The 17172-nt window shown below is 37.3% G+C and overlaps 1 protein-coding gene across 2 annotated transcripts in view; it reads right to left on the minus strand.

Moving 5' to 3' along the window:
• Nucleotides 1-527: 527 nt before the first annotated feature.
• The window catches only part of CLTC (clathrin heavy chain), a 77691-nt gene continuing 61046 nt past the window's right edge, over nucleotides 528-17172 (minus strand). Inside the window, exons 18-33 of one of the 2 annotated variants that reach the window (XM_019026589.4) lie at nucleotides 15791-15913; nucleotides 14249-14394; nucleotides 13828-14011; nucleotides 13467-13659; nucleotides 12878-13035; nucleotides 12512-12676; nucleotides 12284-12391; nucleotides 12036-12203; nucleotides 11762-11911; nucleotides 11542-11673; nucleotides 11313-11423; nucleotides 10065-10235; nucleotides 9483-9704; nucleotides 8276-8296; nucleotides 4587-4662; nucleotides 528-1575 (exon numbers count right to left, since the gene is read on the minus strand). In XM_019026589.4, coding sequence (XP_018882134.1) covers nucleotides 1451-1575; nucleotides 4587-4662; nucleotides 8276-8296; nucleotides 9483-9704; nucleotides 10065-10235; nucleotides 11313-11423; nucleotides 11542-11673; nucleotides 11762-11911; nucleotides 12036-12203; nucleotides 12284-12391; nucleotides 12512-12676; nucleotides 12878-13035; nucleotides 13467-13659; nucleotides 13828-14011; nucleotides 14249-14394; nucleotides 15791-15913 — 2253 coding nt within the window. In that variant the 3' untranslated portion in view covers nucleotides 528-1450. The remainder of the gene's footprint in view (nucleotides 1576-4586; nucleotides 4663-8275; nucleotides 8297-9482; nucleotides 9705-10064; nucleotides 10236-11312; nucleotides 11424-11541; nucleotides 11674-11761; nucleotides 11912-12035; nucleotides 12204-12283; nucleotides 12392-12511; nucleotides 12677-12877; nucleotides 13036-13466; nucleotides 13660-13827; nucleotides 14012-14248; nucleotides 14395-15790; nucleotides 15914-17172) is intronic. The other variant, XM_004041243.5, reaches the window with a different exon arrangement.

Raw genomic sequence — 17172 nt, forward strand, 5'->3', positions numbered from 1 at the left:
TGTAAAGCAGTGCAAGACTAGGTAGGCAAGGGGGTATGTGTAGCTATTGAGGATTAAGGGATAGTGAAATGAAATTTAGGAACATTCTCAGCCACAAGCAAGAGCTGGATTAACACAACCAATTTTTCAAAAAAATCAAGATACCCATAATTTGGGCACCTTTATAATTCATGATGAGAAAGAGCATGTTAACTACATGTTTAAATATATTTTATTTCAAGTTAATATAACAGCCATGATTTGTTCATTTAAGTGAAATGCTTAGATAAAAACCTCGGTGTCACTTGGTTAAAATATTGGAGACAGATTAAATGTTAAGCCACTATAGTAGTGACTCTGGTTCTTTAGACTATTGCATGTACCTTGTTAATGAACTACAGGAATGCACATTGATATAATGCACAATGTCTTCACGTCTCAATCCTCATTCCTCTTCCTTTCATGCCTCCCTAATGCCTCAGTATCCAATATAAAACTACAAAAACTACTGTTCTTTTCGTTTGAGTGGTATTTAATTAAAACTTCAATTCTATGTTATTTCCACAGTCCAGTAATTTATTTTAAATTTGAGTAATTTCAAATTCCACAAACAAAACTGAAGAACAGCAATATTTTGTTTGAATTTCTCTCTTCTGTACACTCAGTGATCTAAAACACCACAATATCCAACATACACAAACCTCAGGGAAGGGTTAGTAAACACACACAAGATTGGAATCATGGTGCTCTTTGCTCCTGAATGGAATGGTCCCACAGAAAAAGCACAGGATACAGCACAACATAAGGGCACCTGTTACATATGAAGTGAGCAAAACATACTAGCATTTTCTATATGCATAATGGGGAAACCTGCATAGGTTAGAGGGCCTTTTATGCTCATTTAAAAATCAGGCAAGTTGTCTGTAACATTTTTCAATAATCTGGGAAGCACTGCAATCCAGTGTACGATGTGCTGATTAGTGTTGTCTTTGTTGGCACTGACAGTCTTGCATGGTCATATGCCAGTGTTTTTGCTTTAGCTTTTCTTTGAATAAAACAGATTTAAATGCATTTAGACAATACGTATTTGTAAGCTGTTTACATACACTAAATTTAAGAGATTCAATATTAGAGTTTCTTTGTTTCTTTAAACACTACAGAGTGCAAATCAGGTTCTTCACAACAGATTGAATATTGAGCAGTTCTTTAAAGAAAGAGGGGGAAGAAAAAAAGCCCAAGTGAATAAAACATTGAAACTATTCCCCTTCGAAAATAAATCCTAAAATGATGTGGAATGTGAAATAAGGTTTTAACATAGGTGATCCAAGTTTATAGTTAGAAACAAAAAGAAGTCCTTCATGAAATAAAAGTTACAAGAACACGTTGCCTGCTTCCCCCATTATAAACTGAGAAGTGGGTAGAGACGATGTTTCAGTACGAAAATAGGTGACTACAGGATCAGCTTTTCATCTCACATGCTGTACCCAAAGCCAGGCTGCGGCTGTCCATACGGTGGTGCGGTATAACCATAACCAAAAGGTGCCTGGGGAGGGACGGCAACACTGGGTCCTGCTGTCAGCATCAACTGGGGCTGACCTACAGTAGAAGAAAACAAAAAGGAGCAGGGGGCAGGGGCAAGGAGGCAGGACAAACTGTTAGCATTTAGAACACTCCAATCTCCTCCACTCTAGCAACATAATCTCAACCTCAAATGAGTTGTATGGGGGGCACATTTGATTGCTACAATTTTAGCATGACAGTCTTACTCTAAGAAGGTTCCTACCTAAAAAGCCAACAAACAGTGCAGGGCCAAAGGCCAGAACTGCTTATGACTGAACACAGTATGCCTGACACTCTGTATACTTGACACATACCTACATGCATATTACACTTCATGACACAATAAAATCAGCACAAGAAAACTTAAGTTTTTTAAAAGACTTAAAAAAAAAAAAAAAAAAAAGGATCTGGCTCTGTTGCCTAGGCTGGAGTGCAGTTGTGTAATCTCGGCTCATTGAAACCTCTGCCTCCTGGGTTCAAGTGATTCTCGTGCCTCAGCCTCCCGAGTAGCTGGGATTATGGGTGTGCGCCACCATGTCCAGCTAATTTTTGTATTTTTAGTAGAGACGGGGTTTTGCCACGTTGGCCAGGTTGGTATTGAACTCCTGGCCACAAGTGATCAGCCCATCTTGCCCTCCCTAAGTGCTGGGATTATAGGCGTGAGCCACCATGCTTGGTCTAAATGACATGTTTTTAACATAACTTTTAGAGTTACATTTAAATTTCTGATTTAAACATGTCTAAATGGCAATGAAACCAAATTCATTTATAGAAGATCCAGTACTAATTTAGAGACAGCAATTAAATTAAAAATAAGACACATTTGGGCTGGGCGCGGTGGCTCACGCCTGTAATCCCAGCACTGTGGGAGGCCGAGGAGGGCGGATCATGAGGTCAAGAGTTGGACACCAGCATGGCCGATATGGTGAAACCCCGTCTCTACTAAAAATACAAAAAAAATCAGCCGGGCGTGGTGGTGCGTGCTTATAATCCCAGCTACTCAGCAGGTTGAGGCAGGAGAATCACTTGAACCCAGGAGGCAAAGGTTGCAGTGAGCCGAGAGCACGCCACTGCACTCCAGCCTGGGTGACAGAGCGAGACCCCATCTTGGGGGGAAAAAAAAGACACATTCAGACATTCTTTAGGTATGAAATACATTAGAACATACACCCTCTATCAAATACTATGTTGACACTCTTTCTTATAAAGTTTAAATAGTTGTTGGCCATATACAGAAAACATGACCTGTAGAGAACTTGGCTTAGAGAGCGAAAACAAGTAAAACCTCTCTCTACCCCTATAAAAGTATTTTTAACATCCCACTACAGTGTAAACCTAGATCAAGATTTCTCCTACACAAAGGACTTCATGTCTTTGCTTTTTGTGGTTAACAACCAAAGCTGTCTTCAGCAAACAAATTATTATTGGAAACCAGTTTATTTTATTATTATTTTTTGAGACGGAGTCTCGCTCTGTCGCCCAGGGAGTGCAGTGCTGCAATTTTGGCTCACTGCAGCCTTTGCCTCCCAGGTTCAAGCAATTCTCCTGCCTCAGCCTCCCAAGTAGCTGGGACTACAGTTGCATGCCACCATGCCCAGCCAATTTTTATACTTTTAGTAGAGATGGGGTTTCACCATGTTGGCCAGGATGGTCTTGATCTCCTGACCTCATGATCTGCCCACCTTGGCCTCCCAAAGTGCTGGGATTACAGGCGTGAGCCACTGCACCCAGCCAACAGAAACCAGTTTTTAAAAAGTCATCCCTAATCTTGATAATGACCTCTACTTGAAATTCCAACCCAATTTTCAACTACCCATGAAAACACCCTGAAGGCAAGCCAAATTCAGTAGGTAACCCCAAAGTATTACACCCATCTTTTTTTTGTTCCTACTGTGTTTCCTATGTCTTTTTCACCTTTAAGGACTTGATGTGTTTCCTATCTCAAACATGTCAAACATCTTGCTCCCATCTCTAAGAACCCACTTTATCAAAACTATCCTGTCCTCTAAATTCCTAAAGTACTTTTTATCTACAGTAAAAAGGAGATAAAACCATAATAAGTGTATATATTATTATTTGTGTCAGTAGCCTGACATATAATGGTTATATATATATATATATATATTTTTTTTTTTAAGGCGGAGTCTTGCTCTGTCACCCAGGCTGGACTGCAGTGGCACGACCTCGGCTCACTGCAACCTCTGCCTCCCGGGTTCAAGCGATTCTCCTGCCTCAGCCTCCCGAGTAGCTGGGACTACAGGCATGTGCCACCACGCCCGGCTAATCTTTTGCATTTTTAGTAGACACGGCGTTTCACTGTGTTAGCCAGGATGGTCTCAAGCTCCTGACCTTCTGATCCGCCCGCCTCAGCCTTCCAAAGTGCTGGGATTACAGGCATGAGCCACCGCACCCAGCCATAATGGTCATATTTTTATGTTCCCTCACCTGGTTATTGTGCTTCTATCTATACTCTTCAAAGTGATTGTTCAAATGAATCTGTTCACCAACTATGAAATGGAAAGGAGCAGTAATTCAGACATGTAGGTTTAAGAAGACATGAAATTGTCTTGAATATTCACTTGAGAGTTTGAAGATCCTATTTCTCTGGAAAGTTCTCAAATGGAAACTCTACCCAGTTCTCTGCCCCAGTTAGAATTTAAAATGAGAATGTATTCTTTATGTAAAGCATACTAAAGACAGCCTTGGCATGTTCTCTCACCTTTTGCTCTTTTGAAAATGGAATTCATCAATATTTCTTTTTCAGTAATTTATGAGCAGGTAATGCGTGAGGGACCAGATGATAGGAAAGATTCATGTTATGATTTTAAATGACTGTTTTTGAGTTTTCTTGTATTTAAGATTATTTTAGTGAATAATATCAACACCTGCTTTATGACTTCTCAGAAAAAAAATCAGACAGTAGAGAGCAGTATTTCTTAGAAAGCCTTTTGCACTTTAGAAGCTTGTTGTATCCTATTTTGAGGCACAGTCTCTAAGTAATTAAATATTTGTCTAATGAATTTTTTGAGGTTACAGAGAGAGATTACCATAAACAATGGGTTGTGTCTCTGTAGCTTGTTCTTCTTCTTTTCTCAGTGATTCTGAAGCATCTAATTTATCCACCTGGAGAAAAACACATCATGTTAATTAGCACCCCAAAAGTATTATAAACCTAGGTTTATGGCAGAAAGTGGAAAAGCCTTAGTATGTTAAATTCTGTCAAAATAAAACAGACTAGAAAGAACATTCTCAGTCCCGCTCAAATTCAATGGCAATGTTCATACTTCAGTCCAGGTGGTTTTCAGCACTGTCATTATAAACCCTCAGGAAGGAGGGATTCAAAATGCCATAAAAGCTCATGCCAGACTAAAACTGGGCATGCTAGGATGCAGCCTGAGGGAGGGAGAAAACGAGAAGGAACCACTTTTCAAATGAAGTTTAAAACTGATCAGAGGTAATAATGAATTCACAGTCTGGCAATACTTCCCTCCCCAAAGGAAATGGTATTCAAAAAAGTGAAATGAGCCTAGTGACTGGACAAGTATTTGGGCAGAATAAGCTATTCTTTTGCCAATTGTGTATAGCTTCTGATGATATTGGTTATAGCTGCAGACTGAAGTTTAAGATTCAAGTGGCTCCATATTCAATCTTTTTGCATAAAGAAAGGCTGCATGTTTTAATACTGTGTGGGCTCTGTTATCTAAGAAGTAATCAGGAAAGCCTGATTTTGTCCCAAAAATGTTTGCTTTTAATTGAACCAAAAGTAAATGGCTACTATATGCTAGCTACTCTTCAAAGTGGATAGTATCAGACAGAAGTAATTCTGTAGAGCAGTCCAAATGTATTAGTGAAAGAAAGGAATTAGAATGCCTGGATCCTTCCACTAACTAGTTGTGTGACCTTGGCAAACCATTGCACTGGCCCTCAAATTTCCTTTCCTATATAATGAGAAGATTGAACAAAATGATCTGCAGTTTCTTCTAGGGCTAACATGATTTGATTCTGTAATTCTGTAATGAATTAGACAGAAGTGACATTACAACCCTGGGACTAGAGAATCTCCTTCACTATACAAATTCCATTGCGCCTTTTACACTATATTTGTCTTTCAATATTTAAAGGCTGGTCTCTCAACCAAAGCCTTATACTTGGTCTATCATTATACCTAAGTAAAACTAAATTTCAAATCTCAATGTTATCTATTACTGGTGGTTTTCAATGTCATAAATGTGCTGGATGAGACAGGGGGGCCAAGGTGCAGGGGGAAACACTTTATGAATGTTCACTGCATGTTCTTCAAAAAGGCAAATTATGAAAAATCACTCAAAAAAAAATTGTAGACTTCAGTGGAAAAGTTTCTAAAAACCAGGTCCTAAAAAGATTAAGGCAGCACCTCATTTCTGTTTGAAACTATTAAAAAAGTATCTTTCAGTCTTCGCATAGGCCATTAAGGTTAGGGCACTGTTTTATATTTAATTGTTTCATATTAAATACCATAAATATGAGTCTAATCCATCTTAATTTGTTAGGGAACTGAAAGTTTGAGAAAAGTAAGCCTAAGTAGGCTCCTTCAGATGAAATGTGGTTTTTCTAGCCTAGGAAGATGGATTAGTTTACTTTTATACACTATTATCCTATTTTATAGTCTAAATGATGTGTTACAAATTACCCTAATATCAAATTAAAGACTATTATGTAGTATAAATACCATATGAAATGTCCATTTTTTGGCATCCACACTTAGAACAAAAATTATTAGTTATAGAACTTAAAGCACAGCTCTGTGCCATCAAGGATCAGATGGGGTTTTGCTAACTAACCAGTATTCAAGAAAGAGCTACAGAAGTTATAAAGAAAAATACATGGATGCCTGTATATTAGTAACTTCTAAGAAAAAAGAAGAAAAATGAAACAACCAAAAAGCCACCACTGCATAATACATTTCCGGACTTCCAGGGAAAAGAATCTGAAGTGAACATGTGTTTAAAAGTTAAGGTCTGAATCAGATGTTGAACACAGAAGTCCTATTAGAGAAACACATGGAAGACTTAGAAGAGCTGGCAATATCACAATGCCCTGGCATACACATAGGAAGTTTGGGCATAGGGGGAAGAATTCTGAAGGAATAGCATCAAGCTAAGCAAAAAGTTTGATTCTTCTATATAATGGGACAGCCTCTGGCACAGGGACTTTCAATTTTTGTTTCTACTGATCCAATTTAGATTGCTCAAAAAAAAAGCAGAGAAGTCTTTTAAGAACACAAGCTTTTGTTAAGAGCTGTAACTAAAGTTTCTGATCCTTGGATTTAAAAAGAAAAATTACAGGTAAGCATGTCAATGAATTCAGTTCCATCTGTACTACTGAAAATTCACTAAAATGTAAAAGGCTTTTCCACAAAGACTGCAATATGCTGCAGAGGAAAAGTAACATGCAGTCAGTTATTTTGGTGTATGTGTGCATGAAAAAAAGGCAAAAGTACTGAAGCAAGAAGTGAGGTCTGAAGATGACTTGCTATACAGGCTCTCAAGAAACACACACAGCCCACAGCAATGCTATAAGAGTTTCAAAAATAGTATGATGTAATTGCAATGACTGTTGTACATGCTTCATTTAAAACAATGCATAACACTGCAGTTCAATTACCTGTTTTTCACACACACGCTTTCTAACTGCCTTGCTTACTAGCTGCTGAAGGGTCTCACACACAATGCATTTTACTCAGGTTTGCCCTAAGTTCCAGTGGTGACTCCAGTTTGGTTCAACATAATCCCAAGGCATTGTCCCCCACCCAAATTCTTTTAAATTTGTTTCAACTCTCCTTTACCTTCCCACCCTTTTCTAACCACAATTTGATAACAGACGTAAGTTTGTTTCATTTATATTGGGATGGAGACAAGCCAATGAAGGAAGCAGCAACCAAAAGGTGCCTGAATTTGACATCCTTGGACAAGCCAACTGATAAATAGGAGAGCAAATTTTAGGTAGCTTCAGAGGTATGCCTTATTACAGAAAGTAGAAGTTAATACTTTTAAAAAAATAATTCATGTTGCTTAGCAACAATTATAGCAAGCTTGGCTCTCATGATTAAAAAGGTTTTGATTCCTCTTAAAAATGGACTAGCACCATAAGAACTGGACACCTGGAGAAACATGAGGAAAGTCTCTTCGGAAGCAGCTAGTATCTCTCGTATCTACTTTCAGCAAAAAATTAGTAAGAATCAAGAGATCAGAAACTGGATCACAGTCCTTCAATACAAAAAAAAAAAAAAAACCCCAAAAAGCCTTTTAGGGCATGTATATATACATATATAAATTCAACAACTGTCAGGCAAGCTCACAAAGTAAAACCAGAGGCTGTTTTAATTTACTTCAAGGATTATGACAGTCCTATTATGGTCCAGATACCCTGACAGGGAAGAGAAATTTCCTGTTACTTTGAAATTAATATGGAAACTCACCATACTCAGTTTTTCATAATATATTTAAGAGAGACTGTGAACCAACTACTGATTAGCCTCCTGCCCTTCCTAAAGCCTATTAGCCGATTAGTAGCAAACGTCTACTAATGTCCTACAGCTCTATTAAAGTTATGTTTCAAGGGACTTGCAGAGGCTTTAGTGAAAATTTATTGGGGGGAAAAAGCAGCAGCAGCAGTGTAGAAAAGGAAGGAAAAACATCATGCAAATTCCTTAGACTTAGTCCTCCAGACTTAAAGATGTTAAAGAATCAACTTTCACCTTTTCCTTTATTGCATCAACCTGCAAAGGAATTCAGAAGGTGCAGCTTAGAAAAAAAATCAATTCCATATTGAGCATAAAAAGGTAGAATCAGCAACAAAGGTTTAGGGAAGAAACATCTAACCACTAAAAAGGTATGAGAGAAGTGAAAATAAAGGGCATACTGGAAGCAAAATTTAGAATTTTCTGTAACTTCAAAGCTTACTGCAGAAGAATTTATGCTACAGTATGAAAGAAAGCAGCTTAATCGCTAGTAAAATTTACAGCACTTAGGTTAACAGCAGCTTAAAGACAGGTCTCACAAGTTGGCATTATGTTTAAGAAGCTATTCTCATCTATGGCTAAGATAAGGCAACATGTTTTTTCTCTTACATTGAATACAGAAAATGTTAATTCTTTAAAAACTTTAAACAGACACAATGGTATTATGGTATCCTGAGGAAAAATCCAGTATGGTAGGGGTTGTTGGTAGCGCTTCTTCACCGCCCCCCATCCCCCCAACTCAGGCAGGCTGAAGGAATCAGATGTGAGACTCTGATTTTAATCATGTTTTTTGCTTTGATGAAAAGGATCCTCTAAAACCATTTTAAAATGTTCTACAGAGAGACAGCTAGTAACTGCTGAAGATAGGGTGAGTAAATTCATACATCAAAAAGGGACACTAAGATGAATAGTGAATGTTATAAGGCAATTAGACCCCCAGCTTGTTTTTTTTTCCCATGTTCACCTCCTATGGTATTTTTAAATCAGGGGTTAAACTATCAAAAAAATTGTGAAGATTAAAAAGATGTTAAGAATATACATGCAGCTTCCCCAGGGGAAACAGGCATAGACATCATTAAAGTCAGGAACCAACCAAATAAAAGGGAATCTACAATACTAGTCATGAATATTTGAGTTACAAGAACTGATTTTGAGAAAAATACTATTTTGAAATAAAATTTATCGAAGTTTTTTAAATAAAAAAATACATAGATTATTTTCACCCTCATAAATACACTGAGGGTAAACAGCTACATTTGAGTTCCCCTTCCAATCAGTGTCATTTGTCAGCTATTAAAAAAAAATTTCAAAAGAACGGGAATATTTTATGATCGACTAAATGACTTACTTCTACTAAAGAAAAAAGCATTAAAAAAAATTAATGTGCATGTAGAATTTTACATGCAAGGAAACTAGTTCTGAATACACTTAGAAGAGTCATTACCTTTGTCAAGTATTCCTTCATGACCTGGATGAAATAGGGCATGGCAAAATCCATGATATTGTGCCTCCATGCAGTTTCTAGGACGACATCTGGCCTTAAAAGATCGTAACAGGTAAACAGACAAGCTCCAAAGCACTCTCTTTTTTCTTCCTGCAAAAACCACTGCAGGAGTTCTTCAGCCAACTCAGTATCTTTAGATTCAGAAGCATACTGCATTGCATCCTATTCAAAGAAATAGTGAAAGTCAAAAACATTAGACCCCACATACTAAACTAGTAAACCAAGAAAAACAATGGAAACTTTCCAATATAAATCTGGTTTTGCAAGGGGAAAAAAGCCTCCTAGTTGTATCATTTAAATTAAAATTTTCAAAGAACAGATAAGCTAAAAGCTTTTTTTTCCCCAGACAAGTTTGACCTTAACATAAGAGAGCCCCTAGAATCAAGAAATCCATTAACTTAAATTGCCTTAAAGTCAGCTTTCATATTCACAAAACCAATACTTTTATTTATAGATTATAATCACTTGTAACACCATTTTAGGCCTGGTTTAAAACAGCCCCTGCCCCGCAACTTTATCAACCTTGTAAAGGCTGTCTTTCTTGCACAGCTCTACACTCTGTTTCCAGCGATTGTTGCCTTTGAAGAGATAAGCAGCAATTCTCCTGAACTCAATGAGTTCATGTTTTTCCAAACGCTGAGCAAGCGAGATATTGTCAAAGTTGTCATAAGCATCTATTGATGTTCGCAGAGCCTTAAAAAAAAAAGCCATCCAAATGCCAGATCAGTATTTTGTTTAACATTATATTCCGTTCTCAATCAATGAGCCCCTTAGATGGTAACATGTAATATGACACCTAGATTCAAGCATCAAAAGGTATGTTTTTTCATTTTACCTAAAGATACCATTTTCTCCAAGATTTTCAGTATCAAGGACTAACATATGGCTATGAAATGGACAATATTTCTAATTTGGAGGGCAAGATTTTTTTTTTTTTTTTTTTTTGAGATGGAGTCTCCCTCTGTTGCCCAGGCTGGAGTGCAGTGGTGATGCAATCTGGGCTCACTGCAACCTGCCTCTAGGGTTCAAGCGATTCTCCGGCCTCAGCCTCCCGAGTAGCTGCTACTACAGGCACGTGCCACCACAATCGGCTAATTTTTTTGGCATTTTAGTAGAGACGGGGTTTCATTGTGTTAGCCAGGATGGTCTCGATCTCCTGACCTCGTGATCCGCCTGCCTTGGCCTCCCAAAGTGCTGGGATTACAGGCGTGAGTCACCACGCCTGGCATGGAGGGCAAGATTCTGTGCTCTAGAGAAACTTCTGATAAAACTCAGCATGGCAGCAGTACAGATCTGCATGCGCTAAGCCTCAAAGAAAATCAAGAGAGAGAAAAAAAGGCAAGTAGCTTAAGCTTAACTCTACTTCACTTTTGCTTGTGAAATCCTTCATAAGAGAAAGTTTATACAAACACTAATAAAACAGTAGGCAAGAAAAATGGTGAATAAATATAGTTAATACCAAATAAATTTTATGAATTAGTTAAGTGGTCAAAGACATTTTTGACTTTACCTACAATCTAGATGTTAGAGATAAAGTAATCATATCATTTTTTTCAAAAGCAGTATCTTATACAAGATCTAAGCAAAATTCTGAAAACTTGGTGCTTAATTAGAAGTAAGATTTATCAATCCTGAAATCTTACTAAATTTAGATCCTAGGTATGCAAGCACCTACTGTTTACAATCCTAAAGGATAATGGCTTTTTTAAAAAATGGGAAAACATAACTTTATGAGTCTTGAGATTATGTGCGAGAATCAAAAGGTTTTACCTGATAATCTTCTTCTGTAATAAAAAGGTTGTTCAATGATTCATTCACAGATTTGTTGTTATGGTTCTGAACTGAACGCAAATATGGTTTCACCAGTGGTAGCTGTTTAACCTTTAAAATAAAGAGTTTGTTACAAATATAGCACATTATTGAAGTCCCAGGGACAAAAGTTATCGAAGTATGTCCTAATTCCTTGCTATGAAGCTTTGGTTTAAAATTATTACTTTACCTTGCTGAAATAATTGACTGCACGAGTGTGATCCAACCGTGGAGACAGCACCATCAGCAAATCATTTAACAACAGAGGCTTGAATTCTAAGTAGAACTGTATTGCTCTGTAGTATAGTTCCACATTGGCAACCTACAATGGGAAAATCCATACATAAGTCAGTTAATTCCTAATGAGCTTTCTCCTTCTGAATCCTTTATCTTCTGAAGAAAGTACACACCTTGGTAATGATATCTTTGAATTGCCCTTCTTTCCAGGCATCAGTTGGATGATTCATCATGGTAATTATGGCATTATCATATTCTTCATACTTGTCATACAAAAACACCAGTTCTGCCCAAAGATGAGCTTGTTCTGCAGCTCTCAGCACCTGCATAAGAAAGACTTAATTGCTTTAGATATGAGTCTAGCTAACAGCCTTAAAAAGAATAAGGTATTTTGAAGTATTAGTTTTAACTACACAGTTGCTTCACTGTGTTACAATGACTGGTTACCTTGGGAATATTCACTCTAGACCAGAACAGCTCCAGGTGCTCCCTCATTTTCTGAGGCTTAAATTTAGAGTATAGAATAGCTAATTCAGTAAACATTCCCATGTGAGCTCGCTCAAGTCCCAGTGCTGCTTCCAACATGGTGATCAGCTCTTCAAAATAGCCACGATCCTGAACAAGAGAAATGTGCAGTTAAAGATAAGAATATCTATGGTAAAAGATCTCAGGTCATATAAAAGTCTCGTTAATACCTGATAGTAGTTGATAAGTTCTTCTAATTCATCTGCATGTACAACAATATGAAGTCCACACATCTGAGCAAGACGGAATTCTTTCCCATCTACACAGGCGAAGCAGACCTAGAATAAACATTTCCTTTCTGTGAACTCAAATGTAAAACATGGCTAGTTATTTAAACTAATGTTTAAAGAGCGTTTCTTTAATTCTTCACTCAAACTTGGGTTTAGGGTTTAGATTACCTCTTTCCATGTTCGAGTACTGTTAGCTTTCCTAGCCCCATCAACAGCTGCCTGATATTCACCCAGGTGAACCAGGGTAGATGCCAAACGTCCAAAATTGGAAACATTATTGTACAACAACTTAGCAGCATCATACATTTTTTCATCATAACAACGGTCACCAACCTGGAAAAAAAAAAGGTAACCCACATTCAGCAAGATATTAGTGTGAGCTTAATCCTCTTTTCAAATTGATATCTTCACACTGAGAAATAATTTGTTTTCCTATAGATTTTTCCTTGGAATTCTTCAGTTATGATGTTTTGATCCTACCAAGCTAATCAAGTAGCCCAAATAGTTTTTCTTAAATCTGAAAAGGAAACCCACTTGTTGGATATGAGCATTATTTGGTCCATTGATAAATTCTTCTAACTCTGCAAGGCGGTTTGTTTTAGCCAGCGCGAATATCAGTTCTGTCTCCACGTAGGACTCTCGAGCCTTCTTACGGGCCATCTGCAAGTACTTCACCAGTTCTTCCCAGTTTCCTAAGTATAGAAAAAGAAAAAATATATCCAAACACTAACATCCTAGTTTATCTTTCACCCAAGTAAATGAAAATTGCATTCATTTCCTTTTCAAGGAAACATGGATAATGACAAATGTAAACCGTGCAATATTTCACTTCTGTATTATCACGGACCAAATGAATAGATGAATTCTTTTTCCTTAAAGTTTTAAGATTAGAGCACTATCAGGATTTTATGAGACTTCAAAAACAGAAGATTCATCTTCCCCACTTGTAAGTTTTGTGAACTTACAAATTCACAAAATACAGCCTCTTTTTATCTGGACTAAGATGGAGCACTAAAAGAAACCATGCAGTATCCAACTCTTCTAAAATTCAGAATAGACAGATATCTTAATGCTTAGCTTAATCATTTTATGAGGTTTCAATACATAAGGTAAGAAGTCATACCACTAGTATTGGCAGCCTGAACAACTTCCATGTAGGAGGAAGGATCATCTGCTTTGATATAAGAATCAATGGCTTCTTTCACCATTCCTTTCTGCAACTGGGCTTTTGCAAGTTGACTCCAGACCGCAGGTTCATTGCAACGTTCAGCAAACTCATATGCCCGATCCAAGTTTCCAATATGCTCAATTAAGACCTAAGTATCCAAGTTTGAAATTAGGGTTAGAGTAAAATCAATCCTACCCAAAGCAATTACATTTAAGCTGTTAGTATTTTATTGCTCTTCTATTGCCGTAACAACCAATGAGGCCCACCCTCATAGCACAGTGTTTAGTAATTCAACTTAGGTAATCTGAAGATTTACCTGAACTGCTGAAGTATTGACATCAAATTTCCGGAAAATGGCAAATGCTTCTTCAAACAGCTCATTGCTGATGGCGATATTGGCAATATCTGGGGCATCATAATTATCCAGGCGGTTAATATACTCCATAACACGTGTACGGTCAGCCTTAATTGCAGTGAGGATAAGGAGGTTTTGCAGATTCCTTTAAGAAAAAAAAATAATATTTTAAATGCAATATTTTAAGTTCATCCGACATAAAAAATAACCACTGTGACTAACGGAGAGGTTTTTGTCTCAAGAGGTAGGGTGGGGGGAGGATATTAGAAGAGTGAGAATTCAGGCAACTTTCTCTGATCTTTTTGTTCCTTCCCAAAACTGATGGGCCATAATTTATTAAAGACTGACTATAAATAGCCAATGGATCCCTCTGAAAGCATACCTGTGTTCACTGAATACAGAGTTATCAAGGACAATTTTCTCCAGCAGTTCAATGAGTTCATTAGGAAGGTCTGCAGTCATGAAAGCCTTGACAGTTACTGACACTTCTTCAGGGTCCTGAGTCTCAGACAAAGCTGTTTGTACAACCTACAGAGGATATATGGGACATAAGTACTGAGAATCAAGTTGGTTTTAAAAAAGCGTAAGTTGGCCTCTCATTAGAAAACTTGAAATAGGCAGAAAATAATGAAGTAGGAAAGACCTTTAAATTTACATAGAGAGGTCTTTCTACACAAATCTATACAATATGTATAATTGTGTTGAAAAATTACTCTAATTATATAATTTCTATCTTTTCCCTGATTAAAACATTATCCAGGCTAGCAATCATCATTATCACTTTAATGGCTACACATAATTCAAAATTCAGCTACACAGATGTGGAATTAAAATATTGGTAATTCGTCTGGTTTTGGCTATTTGCATGGTTTTCTAGATGCTGCAATGATTTCCAACCATCGCCCCCACCCCCACAACCTTCCCCTAGGAAGCTTTGTAACTACTTGGGAATGTTGCTTAGAAGTGCTTCCTAGGAAAGGAATGAAATATTAATAGCCTTCAACCTATTCGTTTCCAAAATGTTTTATTTATACTTATCTCAGGAGAATTTAAGACTCATTATAACAACTCTTCTATTTTTAGAACTTTTAAAATATGTTGTCTATTTTATTTAGGTATAAAACCCCATCTCATTTGCAGTTCTATACTTCTTATTAGTAAGATATAACACTGATGCACTTGGTCTTTTGTATTTTCTCTTATCCTTATATTTTTCTGACTTATTATCTTGAAGTTTCCAATCAATTTAGCCACTTAAGTGTTAATAATAGCAATCTTTAATGTTTAGTTTGTTATTTTCCTTTTAAACTAGGATGAACCAAGAGAGTTTTATATAATTAAGTCAGGTCTTTTGGGATGTATTTTCTTTTTCTTTTTTCTTTTTTTTTTTTTTTTTTGAGACAGTCTTGCTCTTATCACCCAGGCTGGAGTGCAATGGCGTGATCTCGGCTTACTGCAACCTCCACCTCCCGGGTTCAAGCGATTTTCCTGCCGAGTAGCTGGGATTACATGCACCTGGCTAATTTTTGTATTTTTTAGTAGAGATGGGGTTTCACTACGTTGGCCAGGCTGGTCTCGAACTCCTGACTTCAGGTGATCCACCCACCTCGGCCTCCCAAAGTGCTGGAATTACAGGCGTGAGTCACCGCACACGGCTTATTTTTCTTAATGTATGTTATATACATATTTATACTTATATAAATGTACATTCATTTGTATATAATGAATGTAAATTGATTATATACATTATATACAAATGAATGTAAATTGAATGTATATAAATTTTAATTTTCTTCTACTTTGTATTGCTTTCTCTCATAGTTAAATATGATCCATTTGAGTACATGATGAGGGAAAGGATTGTATTCATAGTTAAAAATGTATAATTTTTACTGACAGCCATAAACACATTTGCCAATGTTACCTGGTCAATTAGGGGTCTCCTGTAAGGATTGCTTTCCAGCAGCACGCTGCCCCACAATTCTGGATCCTTTCGACGTACCAGGTAGCGAGAAAGACTTTTGAAGAGGGAATTCTCATTGCAAACCTAAAGAAGATATGATAGATTAATTTCAAGGTAAAAAGTAAAAGACTTTATAGCATTTTAGAGGGTATTTCCTATCTTTTAAACTATGTTTATTGATAATCTTACTGATATTGGATCTAGTTTTGGACTTTGATTCATGTACCAGTAATATACTGTTTTAATTATATAGACTTTGTAATACACAGTTCAACATCTGGTAGGACTAGTCCACTTTTACAGTTTTCAGTGTTTTACTAGCTGTTCTTGTGTGTTTATTTTTCCATGCGTATATGCACATGTATGTACATAAATGAGCATATGTATGTACATAAATGTAACTAAGCCCTGACCACTGAAAGATCTTAGAAGCAAATACACTGAAGCTCAGATCTTGACTTCTAATATTTTCAGAAAGTAGGAGTCTTGCTCTGTTGTCAAGGTTGGAGAGTGCAGTGTTGCGATCATAGCTCACTGCAACATTGACCTCCTGGACTCAAGTGATCCTCCTGCCTCAGCTTTCTGGGTAGCTTGAAACCAAGTGCATGGCACCTCCCCCAGCTAATCATGTGATTTTTTGTAGAGACGGGGGGCTCGCTATGTTGCCCAGGCTGGTTTCAAACTCCTGGGCTCAAGTGATCCTCCTGCCTCGGCCTCCCAAAGTGCTGGGATTCTAGGAGTGAGCCACTCACCTGGCCCAGATCTTGGTTTCTAATGCCCCAGTAAAAGGTTCCCTAGGGAAATGACTGACTCTAGGGCTGCAGAAGGTACAAAATGAGCTTGGTGTATTGTGTGCCAGAAAATAAGTTAGTGCTCAAAGAACAATGAGCCCATGACACAAAGACACAGACTGAAGAGGTTCTCACCAGTCAAAACTGGGACAATTTGAGCATCAAAATAAATAGTAGTGAATTGTAGCCCATCGAATAAAATCCAAGAGTTCATGAATGCATGAGTGCTAACTGACAAATGTGGAGAAACTGCTGGAGTTTGAAAAATTTTCATTTTGCAACCGACACATTAAGAATGGTTTAAGCAAGAATCAACAGATGCTAAATTAAGGGAAAGGGTAAGAGGATATTTGCATAGTCTACTACAGACTACTTATAGACTGTTTAATATCTCCAAGAGGGTAATAATTATATAATAAAGACATGTTACAACTTGATAAAAACTGACAAAGGGGACAAATGAACACCGCGTGCTTCCGGATATAATACCAAGAGAAAAACAAACCACCATTGAAGCAGTACTCTGGGTGGAAATGTATAATCTAAATCTAA

This window comes from Gorilla gorilla, chromosome 4, assembly GCF_029281585.2.
Source record: "Gorilla gorilla gorilla isolate KB3781 chromosome 4, NHGRI_mGorGor1-v2.1_pri, whole genome shotgun sequence".
Classification (NCBI taxonomy): Eukaryota; Metazoa; Chordata; class Mammalia; order Primates; family Hominidae; genus Gorilla; species Gorilla gorilla.